Source organism: Pleurodeles waltl, chromosome 4_1, assembly GCF_031143425.1.
Source record: "Pleurodeles waltl isolate 20211129_DDA chromosome 4_1, aPleWal1.hap1.20221129, whole genome shotgun sequence".
In the NCBI taxonomy this organism is placed as follows: domain Eukaryota; kingdom Metazoa; phylum Chordata; class Amphibia; order Caudata; family Salamandridae; genus Pleurodeles; species Pleurodeles waltl.
In genome coordinates this window covers 767287311-767299980 of record NC_090442.1, presented here as the reverse complement: position 1 = coordinate 767299980, position 12670 = coordinate 767287311, and the positions used below count along the sequence as shown (strand labels likewise).

Below are 12670 nucleotides of genomic sequence, written 5' to 3'. Positions count from 1 at the left end.
TGGATTGTATTGCATGTGATTTGATTATTTACTACTTGGTTAATCTCATGTGATATTTAACGTGTGCTAATACTTTGCGTCATACTGGGAATAGCATCCCTGACCCCACTCCTGCTCTGGAACCAACTCTACTGTACCCTTTTGAAGTGGGATTTGAACCTCCTGTTGGAGGTGCAGAAGATGTCCTTCTGAACAAAAAACTTGTTGGGGAGGAAATGGTGGGGAAAACTCCTGGAAGAGTAGGGCTTGCCAATTTTCCACAATATCCAAAACCCAAGGATCTGTTGTAACAGATCTCCGTTTCGGTAGAAAATAGACCAACAGTTCTCCCACTGGACAAGCATGCTCCAAGATTGCAGAACTAAGGCTGTTTTCCTGTGACTTTGGCAGGGGAGGAAGACGAAAAAGAGGGCTGACAGGCAGCTCTGTTTTGTCTACCTTTGCCCACCCTCTATAGCTCTTATAGAAAGGATTGTAGGGCTGCTGCTGTTGTTGCTGGTTTTGGCTCCTTCCATTAAAGGATAAGTTCTGGTCAAACCCCCGGAACCTACAAAACTGCCTGTAATCTTTAGGCTGTGTTTGAAGACCCAAAGTTCTTGCCGTCGCTTTACCTTCCTTGAATCTCTCCAAGGCAGAATCTGCTTTTGCGCCAAACAGTTGAACTATCAAATGGCAAATCCATCAAGGTAGCTTGCACATCTGGTGAGAAACCAGACCTCCTCAGCCAAGCGTGTCTCCTTGTTGCAACTGAAGACCCCATCTGCACTGCAACTGAATCAGCTGTATCTAAACCCGACTGAATGGCTTGGTGGGTAGCTGCCTGACTGTTGTTCAGCCTTTCTGAAAAATATCCCTGAATTTCGTCAGGTAACTTTGGGACAGGAGTCCTGGCTGATTCCATCAATGCATGGATGTATCGTGCTAATAAACAGGTTGTATTTTTTTACTTTAAGGGCCATCCTACCAAAAAGAAAACACATTCCTTGCAGACTGTTTCATCCTTTTTGACTCTATTGTCTGGAGGTGTCGGTAAAAAACCAGGAGCTAACTTTGAGGGACAGGATGCTTTTACCACCAAACTTTCAGGTGTGAGATGGGTGGACAAGAATAACGAATCAACCGGAGCAGGCTTGTACCTCCTTGCAATGGTCTAGACACAGCTGCAGATGACATACGTTTCTGCCAAATCTCGGGAATAGGCTAAGTGAGAACCTCTTTAAAAAGCAACAAAGACTCTGATTAAGAAGGCGAAGAATGTAGTACCTCTGTCAGCAACATAGATTTGAGTTCAGTAGATGGCAGAGGCAAGTCCAGCATCTTTGCCACCTACTATATCACTGAATGGTATGAAGCGATTTCAGGCAGAGGAATGCTTTTGGGGACATAACTCCCATTCTGGGGAAGTATGTAGGCCACTCGCCACCTCCAAACTTTTAAACTCTGGGCCCAAAGACGCTGTGTCACCTTCTTCTAAGTATGCATTATTTCCAAAAAAGCGCTGGTTCTCCTAAAAAAGCCTCTGTGCTTCTCTTTGAGACCTATGTTTCAACACTGGCGTTGGTGAAGGCAGTATCAGCACTGGTGACCTCGGCAATGGTGCTGGGGATTTCATCACCTTCATAGAAGAAGTTAGAGGAACTGGAGTGGAAAGATGCCACCCTGATATGGATGCAGTCAACGCCAGAAAGGCTCAATCAGTGTTTGGAATCTCTTGCTGAACTTCTTCCACTGGTGATAGTGTTGCCTTCCTAGTTGTGGAAGGGTCCAGGAAACCTTGGCCATTGCCACAAACAGCTGGAAAGATGCCTGCTGATACTGTGCAGGGAAACCTCCTGAGAAATTAGAAATCAGACCCATGGGGCCCGCAGGCTCATCTGATGAAGTCATCCCCCTTTTCAAAATGTTGCACATAGCATTCAAGAAACTCGATTGGTCGGACCCTGGAGTCGGGAAAGCTGGATACTCCTGCTCCTGTCTAGGAGGCAGAGGTAGAACTGGAGGGAGAACAAGATCCAACACCGACTCTCGATCTGAGTGCCCAGGTGGAGTCAAAGACCTTGTGCTTGAGGTTGATGCCAGAGCGACCCCTGAAGACAGGGCTGGAGACATCTTATTTCTGTCTTCATACGTCTTTGGAGCTGGGGAAACCGACCTCGGAGAGTCATCCTTTGAAGAACGACTCCGGGAACCAGGACACCACTTCTTCTTGTGCTTCCTCTTCGATGACTTCGAAGAGTGGGGAGATGCGACTCCGATTTAGGATGAGACTTCATATGTCCTCTTTTTTGCTTCCTTGCCTTGGCCATGAAGATATTCAACTCCCTCTACTTTAAGGCCTTGGGGTTCATCTTCTGGCATGAAAAACAAGAGTTGATGTCACGATCCGAGCTCAGACACTGAAGACAGTCGTCCTCATGATCAGTGATCGACATCTGACCTTCACATTCCCTGCAGGGCACGAAACCTGACTTTGTTGGAAAAGAAATTTTTTGCGCAACAACTTTCCGATTTCCTGGAAAAAATGTCACAAGACTCCTAACACTATGGAAAGCCTACGAAAAAACATTACACGTCAAAAATGCGCATAAAAGAGAACTGACGTCAGCACGCCAACAAGGGCTTCTAATGGCCCGATTATGTCACGTGGAATCTCCTGCAGAGCTGTGGCATTATGACGTCCTCGTTGGAGAAGGAGAACTGAAAAGAAAAGTTTCTGTGAAATGCTGGTGCATTGGGATATTCAAAAGGTGTGGAATCTGCAGGTAGAAGTATACATCAGAACCTAATTCTAGCAATCAATCTAACCTTAATGTAAACTCGAACTTCAATTTAAACGTAACCATGCCAATTTTGCTTGCATTAGCCACAACCTTACTCTCAACTCTAACTCTAGATGATCACCAACCTTAATGAACTTTGCAACTGTCAAGTGTATAGGATCGTGTTTATATTGTAGCAAGAAAAGCAACAGTTAAAAACAATCTGACCTTAAACTGGGTTAATGTAGAACCTTTGTATATTGCCTCATTCAACAATAACATGATAGTTAAGGAATCATTCCCAAATCAGTATTTCGCTCTCTGCATTCCGTGATTTACCAGGAGGAAAATGTGGAGAGAAGCATATGACACAATTTAAGGTTTGCCAAGAAGTGGTCACAATTTCACCCTTTTCAGTAACAAAAATACTTCATTGAAGCAATGCCTTGCACAGTCATTTTCATCATCGATAAACGTGTGGAAAAACAGCAGATGATGTAAGATTCGAAGGCACAGATAATATATAGAAACAAGTGCATACAATCAAATTATGCTTTTATTGGGCAATCTTCACTGGCCTCTTGTAGCTGTATAATTCAATTTGAACGACTGTGCTTCATGCACAAGCCATATACAGAACTGGCCAAGTTTACCACAAGAGCAGAGTTCTGCACCAGCCTACTTAGGAGTGATGTTTATTAGGGAATTCCAACACTTGTCCAAAGATATACAGCACTGGCTGCAACTACCAAGGTGAAAAACTGCAGACTACTTTGTGAAGTAAAAACTAACTTGTACTGCATTTACCGTGATGTAATGGTGCTAACTCCATGCTGGAGTGTGAGGCAGGATGCTCCCAACGGTTTCCTGTTTGAAAAGTTTCCCTTGAGCTAGTGAGCTGGCGGGCTCTGATTGTAGCACCTGTATGCCAGTGAGTGGTACTGAGACCTGAGAGGACTTTTGGCAGCATTTCCAGCAACCCGAGAGATAGACCTGCTGCTCGTTGCTGATGAAGGGCTAAACCTAGAAACTCGTGTCTAGAGATATACAGAACTAGCTGCACCCACTAAGGTGAAAAACTACAGACTACTTTATGAAGCAAAAATGCATTTGTACTGCATTTACCATGATGCAATGGGCCGCCTGCATGGTGGTGTGCAAGGCATGGGGCTACCAACTGTTTCACTTTGTCAAATTTCCATGATGAAGAAATTACTCCTGATGACATCAGGCTGAGGAAACTCCATTATGGACAAATATCAAAATGATGAACTATATTTGTGTACGAAAACAGAATTTTTCAGTGAAAAAGGTAAACAAAAAAGAGAAAAAAAGGTTGTTGTGGTCTCTTTTTTTACCTACTACGACCTAGTAGCTTAAAAATAATATGGAACACAACGTAATGCAGAAGGACAGAAGGGGACAGCGTGACAAAGGTAAGAAGGAAATTGGGAGTAGGTATAGAAGATAGAAGAAGGTTTGGAAGGGATGGGGAAGTTAAGAGGCTGTGTGAAAAAATATGAAGGTAAAGCATGAGGGGCAACACTAAGGATAGGGTGAAGAGTATAAGGATGGGGGAATGAGGGAATGGGGACTCTTTTGAATAAAAATAGGAGTTACAGGGGCGTGTAGTAGCCACCCGCCTCCAACATTTAGAAGAGCAAAAAGAGACACCTAACCTGAAGAAACAACTGTTTCAAACAGACAGCTTCCACCAATCCAGAATTTGTAAAGCTCTGTAAATCACCTGTGAGAGCCTCAAGGCGCTGATCAGGCACTGGAAGAGTAAGTGATTTGCCCAAAATCACAGAATGTTGAGCCAAAGGTGGGACTCAAACCTGGTTCTCCCAGCTCCGAAGTCAGCAGCTCATGCTGTTACACCACATCCTCTCTCACCAGGTTGCTTTTGTCACCCATGTGAAAAACATTCTTAAAGAAAGATGGTAAATAACGGTTTAACAAAACAATTGCCGGAAGCATTTTCTTCAGGTTATTTTTTTCTTCATGTGGACCCAGAGAACTGAGTAGAGCCTTTCATTAATGGACAGTGCTGAGAATTGTTCTTTTTAGATCGAGCGTAAGCATATGGCCTCCTGTATACTTTCAAGTATACATCTGCTGTGAGCTTAAAGCCATTTCATTTGCTCATTTCAGTGTCATTTAAAAATCCTTCCTTGCTAGTGGTCAGTCATGCCTCTTTGTCCCTCCTTTTTCTCTTTGAGAGCAGGGACGAACAACTGTATAATTATGCTTTGTCCTGTGTATCTCTTCTTCAGGGGACTTTTTTTCTTTGTTTCCTGCTTGGTGAAGCTTCCCTTTTCATTTGCAGAGCATTCTTGTTCTCAGCTTAGCTTTGCTGTAAACAAGGCTGTTATCTAGGTCACATTTGCTATTTGTCAGCTCTCTGTGCCAAGTGTGCCTACATGCAGTCCCTGGTTGTGGGAGCAAGGGCAGAAGCCCGCTTGTTTAGGTAGTTATTTGTTTTATCTTTGCAATGCTAAGGTAGCCCAAACTCGATCCAAAGGTATTTGAGGCTTTACAGAAGTACCAGCTACATTACACAAGGACATAGTCATTTTTTGTAAGCACAGGGAGATTAAGTGATGTTGAGCCAACACCTTGACTTGAAGAACCCGGGGCCTCAGTTCCAAAGTTGACAGCTCTAGTCGTTGCACCACACCTTCTCCCTGTTCTACTAGGTTTCCGTGGAGCGCATGAGGCATTCCAGTTCCTTTGAATGTTGCCACGTGGCACGCTGTGCTTCATGTTTACATATGGTGGCAGCACCTTTCTTTCGTTCTGAGGCATTCTAATTCATTTAATTGTTGCAGCATACCACGCTTTAAATTTACATATGGCGGACGTGCCTTTCTTTCGTTCTGCACAGCTCGCCCACCTCTATTTTTTATTTTATTTTTTCTTTTGTGCAGCCCACGAACATACATTTAGGTGTGTTCACTGGTGGTCTTGTTCAATGCATACCTGTCCTTAAAGACCCTTTTATATCCCTATAAGCTTTAGCTGTGTTTGTTATGGGATCCTAATGGATGCTTCATTGATTCTCAGGTCACCAGTTATGGATTAATAATACCCCTGTACATATTTGACATCCATTGCTCAGACTGAAAACTCGGTGTTGGTTAAGTTTCTGCACCACCGATACCCTTGGGTGTTGTCAGATTAAGGTCTGTTTTGACTGTCTGCAAGTTTGACTGGTGCCTCTCCAGGTTGGGGCCAAAGCAGCACTGAGTTTAGCAGCCTCTCGCTTTCAGGCATCGGGAGAAGATGGGCCAGATTCATGGCCCTGAGTGTAACAACAGGCCCTGGTCGGGGTGAAGGCTACTCCTATGCCCGCCTCTTAGAAACTGCCACTGAGGCCTGACCCTGACTGATGATTGCTCTAAAAAAAGGTGCCCTTTTGGAAATACCTGGATGTGCATTGGCATAGACAGCACTCTCGCATCACAGGTGTATACCCTACTTCATGGAATACAACATGGCAATGGCTTGTTAAAACAGTGGAAGAATGTTTAAATTAAGGATGAACAACATTTGAATTCCCCTCAAATTAAATCTTATGTGATACATTCTTTAATAGAAAAAGAAAGAGGTTAAGTTACAGTTTGCTCATTTCTTGAAGTAAACCCACACAAGTTGGAGGCGTGGAAAAAAGCTTTTGTGGATCACATCCATAGTTTCACACTCTCCATGGATCCTTAAGTTGACAGGCATAAACGATCTTTCTCTTCTGGTTTTCCTAGCCATTTTTCACACTTCTCTGTTAACAAGGATACCACATTGGTTTTGGAACGTTATAAAGGATAAGCCTAACATTTGTTTTTAGTTTTCGGCGTGGTGGTGAAGTAAAAGGTAGTGGAAGCACACACCATTGCAATTCCAGTATGAACAGTGCTACTTTTTCACTGTGCATTTGTGTGAGTAAAGTTAATCATAATTTGTAGGAACAACCAAAACGTTTATTTTCATGTTGTTATATTTGGATTTGGTGTGCTGGCCACGGCACTTCAATTGAAAAAAAACACAGAAATCCTCAAAGCAGCTCTCTGAGCACAGCGGGAGAGCCAATACAACAATATTCACTGCATTCGGGAAACTCGCCCCATAATGCTTTGCAAGCAAATTCCTTTTACAAAACATTTTTGCTCATAACTCAGCCTGTGGTGGTCCTAGGACAATAGGACCAACTTCAAAACCTTCAACCCGACATTCTCTTGCTGCCTAGATCATCTCTGGGTCCCCACACTAGGTTATTGGGAACACCAAAATAATAACCTACCATTGTGTCTTTTTATGCTCTCTTGTTGCTGGAACTTTTGTTTTACAGCTGGGAGTCGTCTGTGTTTTAAGTGCCTTGTTTGTAATAATATTCTAGTAGACATACTAGTCCTGAAAATGTGTAATGCACTATGCCGACTACGGGTTAAATATATGGTTATACTGCACTACTTCCTGCCATTCTGTTTTTATGTGGTCCTGCCCTTTAGGGGCTGACCACATGGTTACATGACCATATTTCTTCCAAATGCTATTTTGCTGTGGTGCCCACTATGAGCTGTTTCAAGTGTTACAGTCTAATGCCAAAGGTTTATTTCTGATAAAGGTTTTAATTGGGTTTACATAATGATTGTATATGTTTTATCAATCTCTCCTTATTGCAATTATAACCATGATTAAGACCAACATAACATTTTTATTACACTATGACTGTTTGAACACTCTTGATATGTCCTTATTATACTATGACTGTTTGAAAACTTTTGATATGTTTAAGTGAGCCTTCTGGTTTATTTCTCTCATTACTCCTCCGTGCTGTCTTGTGTCTTTTTTTGGGAACTGTGTTAGCCAGCCAGCAAATAGGATGCTAAATGACAACATTTTCATTTTTTGCTGCAGGTAGAGGAAGAAGATAAATGGAAGTGCTTTAGTTATATGCAGGGTCACTAGAATTATGTGGCAGGAAAGGACCACATTATGAGGCAGGGTTAACCAATTTATGTGGCAAGAAATGTCCAATTATGCATTTACAACACCAATAGCTCTAACTCTTGCAAATGCGAGACCTATTGCATTGCAAATGCTTGCTTATGTTTCTGGAACGTTAGAAGTTAAACAACTTTCCTATTTGTGAGTCTTTTTCTCGTTACAACTATATTTCTTTTCTGCCTGTCTGAAATATGCTGCAATAAAATGACCTGGAACGGGTCAAAGACAAACCCTGATAAAACTGTTAGTAGACTGATGTCATGAATCTGGCAAATTATGTCTTTTGACGTGATTGTGGGTTTGTGGTTCTTTTGGTGTTCATGGTGTTAAATGGTGTATTTCAGTGGATCAGTGGATTTAGTTGTCTACCATCATGGTACAGTGTAGTCATGCTAATTGAAAACTGGTTTAGAGATGGATAAAAGCTGGTTAATATATTTATTTAATTGTTTATATAATGCTTCTTGTCACAACAGTTGACTGCTTACAAGAAGTATACCAACGTAAAAACTAGAATAAAAGCACAAATGTACAGAAAAATAGATATTACAAGGCATCAGATCTGTGAATGTTCCAATTTTGTGTAACGGATGCTGCGTAGGTACCTCCACAATGGAAAAGGTTAAGAGAGAGGTGAAGGAATTTGGAAAAGATGGAATAAAGACTGACTCTGGGGGAACTCACTGGCATGAAGCAGGAGTGGGAGAAACCGACTATTAGGGATTGGGGCAAATAGGAACATGAAGTGATAACTGGCTGGTTGAAGAGATAGAAAGTAGGGCCACTAAGAGCCACAGAACAGCTGAAATATGCAAAACAATAGCATAGTTTAATTTGTCTAATTCAAAGAACAATATCGACAACTATAAGAAAAATAAAAAATGTTTTTTAAATTGCTCTAGTATACCAGTAAGTAATATAATTCTAAAGAATAAAATGTGCCCATCTCCTAGATTAATTTGTCTAATTCAAAAACAATATTCATAACTATAATAAAATGAAAATGTTCTTTTTAAATTGCTCTAGTATACCAATTAGGTAATATAATTCTAAATAATAAAATGTGCCTATCTCCTGATTTGGCCCAGTGCGCTTTCGGCACACTGTGCCTCCTCCAATCCCAGTTCTAGCCTGCTTGATGTTGTCCCCCTGGTAGACAGCCACAGTCAGACAGAGAACACGTTTTATTTGAATCACGAGCACATGCCCAACAGAATGACAACATGGATGTCCTCATCTTTCATACTGCCCTGAATTGTAAAAATACATTCTATATTTTAAAATATTGTTAATCATTTGAATTCTGCTTTCAGTGCTAATTTATTGAAGTCTAATTACCTCATTGTTGCCCTTTGACCCGTGTGCTGTCAGATTCCATTCTGCACATCCAGCCATAGTGGTCTTCCCTGTCTTTTCAGGATCTTCTGTCAGTATCTCTGATGCCGTGTCCCTTTCCACCTGCACAGACCTCGTGGTCACCATGCAGTCATACTCTCTCAATTCCAAGGGTATCCTCTGCTTAAATCTGCTGCTAATGGGTTGCACGGTCCCTGATTCCTTTGAGGCAGTTTCTTTAACTGTTTCACCCCAGTGTTCTTGATTGGCCATGGTGGTCTCAACTGTAACACTCATCTCTTCCTCTGCAGCCAGTGATTCTGCAGCCAGTGACGAAAGATTCAATTTTTCACAAGTATAAGCAGTGGTCTCAAGGGTTTCTTTCTCTTCTTCTTTCTCCGAGGAGCAGGTTTCTGTTGAGATACTTTTTGTAGTTTCAGCCTCTACTCCTTCCCTCAGTGATTCTCTTTCAACAAATAGAGCCCCTACATTTTTCAGAGTTTCAATCTGTGCTCTTTTCGCTGGTGAGTTATTTTCTTCACAGCTTGCTTTCTCCATCCAATCCATTTTAGCTTCGTCCTCTTCTACTGTGCCTACTGCTTTGTGCCCTGTGCTCTTGATCTGCACAGTCTCCTGCTCACCACTTTTTCCTTGCAATGTGTTTCGTTCCTCAGATTGATTTTGAATTATCTCCAAAGAGTCCGCCTTCTCTTCTTCAATCGGAGGTCGCTTTTCCCGGTGTCTAATTCCAAGTGTCTCAACAAGTCCCACTTTCCATTCATATATCAGTGGATCTGTTTCCCCGCATCCAGTTCTAATGGTTTCCAAGGCTTTCCCATTCTCTCCTTCTGCTGGAAGGGCTCTTTCCTCACATCCATGTTCAGTCATATCTTCAGGATTCCCATTCTCTCCTGCTGGTGGTTTGTCTTTTTCTTTATACTGAGTTCGTACTTTCTCCATAGCTTCAGTGTTGCTTTCTGCTGGGTGACCACTATCTTTGCATTCAGCTCCTGTTGCCTCCATTGGTTCTCTATTCTCATCTTCTACTAAAGGCTTTACTTCACTGCATCCAGTTTTAAGTGTCTCCAGTGGTTCCCACTTTTCTCCTTCTGCTTGTGGCTCTCTGTCCTCACAACCAACTTGAACTAACTTTAGATGATACATATGCTCTCCTTCACCAGGATGCTCCCTTTGCTTGTATCCAGTTCCTCCTTTCTCTATAAATTCCTCTCCTTCTGCTGGTAGGGCACATGCCTTGCATCCAGTTCTTCTTGTTTCCCCCGGTTCTGCATGCTCATCTTTTCCTTGCTGCTCTGTTTCCTCGCATCCAGCTCTCATAGTTTTGAGTGATTCCGGCTTCCCTTCTTCTGCTCGCTGGTCTCTTCCATGATCTCCTGCTGCGTTGGCTTCTTTAGCTGAGGCTGACTCCAGTTTCTGTTGTTGAGATTCAGACCTCTCGCTCAGCATTGTCCACTCAGCATGTACCACACGAAGCTAGGACATAAGCGAAAGAAAGAAGGGTGGCATTAGCACTCGTTTCTTAAATAAAACAAAATAATTTGACGTATCATGCAGTAAAATGGGCAATAGTTTTTTTTTGTGGATAATGGTCTCTCGTCATAGCTTTTGTTCCTCGTCATGCATGCAGAATATAGTCTGCGTGTGGGTGTCTGTCACTGTCCTTGATCTAGCAGTGAAAACCTCAGTTTAAGAGTCTTCATCCTCCTGAGGTCAAGGCTGAATTGGTCAGTCGCTACCTTACAATTAACTGCTGATGGTATGCACAAATGCATGACTTTAGAACACCAAATATTTCTGGAATCTTGGTCACTTTGTGACTATGCTAATCCCTAATTCAGATTCTTTCTATGCTGCACACGGAGTCAGATGGAATTCAGATTGTGATGCATGGACTAGTGCATGAGGGTGAAGTTTTCGCCACACAAATCCTTATTTCATTGTTGCGGTTGCTCTCCTGATTGTTACATAATTTAACTTTTGTTTAACAGTGTTAAAGATGTATGTATGTTTTATTTCATTTCTGAAATTCTATATTTTAATGCAAATGTATGTTTATGTTCATTTAGTGACTGTCTTTTAATATTTGTTTAGTTTGGATTTGCTTCTTGTTTGTAGTCAGGATCCGTAGAAGCCTGAAATGAGGTCAGATCAATGAAATGTCATACCCAGTTTAGTGATGTTAATAACTGTGGCAGTGAGAGATACAACACAGAGACAACTGAGTTGCAAAAGAAAAATTGGAAAATGTGTCGCCCTTAAAGAAAACCCGCATGCCAATACTTAACATAGTAAATTTTTCCTTTTTCCTTTACCTGCAATCGTTTTGACCGTAGTTGACTCTGACGTCTAAAGTGTTTCTGAATCTACACTGCATCTCCTGCATATCACATTCTGAGGGAAATAATGGGCCAGGCAAAATACTTCTACTCATTGTCTTTAAACTAGAAGAAATTGGTCAAATCGTGTAAGAACTGTAAGATTCCTTCACATAGTAACTGTTTTCTGAAAATAATATAGTTATTTCCCAAATACACACAGTTCCATGCATCTGATGTAATTACATATTTATTCAAAACGGTTCCCAGGGACCTAAACTGCAATGGCTGCCTGACTGCAAGAGGTTAAAATAGCTTATCTTAAGAAAGGCTATTGTTCATACCCTTGCACAAACAGTCTGGAGGTATTTTCCATATGAGTGTCACATGACTGTAACACTAATCTGAAGCTTTAGTTCTGTATCACAGATGCCTAACTATAACATCAAATAACCAGGCTGGTTACATCCGTTGTCGTTGTCGATCTCCAGAGGACAACAGTTGCCAAGTGGGATCTGAGAAACTGCAAGGGCATCCAGAACTGAGCAAAAGACAACAATCATCGAGGCCTGCGACCCGTGCAAAATTACAGCTCGAGGCTCACTGAGGTTCAATAGACTACACACTGCAGAGTTTGCATGCTATATTTTCTTGCTGTGAAACTGATTTCTCTACACTGCCCTCTGAAATGTACATTTGAAAATATGAAAAAAGCATCCACATATGTATCAGATCTTACTGGTGGAAAACCCTACTGCTCCTCTTGCGCCCCTTTCTGCCGGGGACCCTGTGATAAGTCAAGAGCTGGAAAATGTGGAATACCTCATAAACGTGTTTAAGCCACAATCTGTGTGTGGGTGCTAAACGTCCTGCAACCGAGGATCAGAGTCTAAGGTCTCTTTTTCTGCCGCTGCATTATAGTTCTCTGGCTTGCGTGTGCACTTTGCACTCAATGTCCCAGCTTGTTAGCCGCTATTGCATTGGACCAATTGGCAACTATTGCTGGTCAAGAGAATCAGTTATCTTTGGGAGGTGATAAAGCAGTGTTTACTTTATTTGCTACCTACCAAATTCAATTGACGTGTAAGGCTTTTTTTCTATAAATGTCACTAGACAACTTCATAAATCTCAGCTCAGTGGTATTCGAGGTCTTCCTGGATCACACTAGTCAGGCTTTTGAAATATAAAGTCCACTCAGAATTCAACATGAGTGCATTCCCGTCTAGTCTAACCCGT

At 41.9% G+C, this 12670-nt stretch overlaps 1 protein-coding gene across 1 annotated transcript in view; it reads right to left on the bottom strand.

The window, feature by feature from the left end:
• Nucleotides 1-2324: 2324 nt before the first annotated feature.
• LOC138287193 (centromere protein F-like) overlaps nucleotides 2325-12670 on the bottom strand; it is a 94495-nt gene continuing 84149 nt past the window's right edge. The window contains exons 10-11 of the mRNA XM_069227554.1: nucleotides 9102-10592; nucleotides 2325-2552 (exon numbers count right to left, since the gene is read on the bottom strand). Coding sequence (XP_069083655.1) covers nucleotides 2325-2552; nucleotides 9102-10592 — 1719 coding nt within the window. The remainder of the gene's footprint in view (nucleotides 2553-9101; nucleotides 10593-12670) is intronic.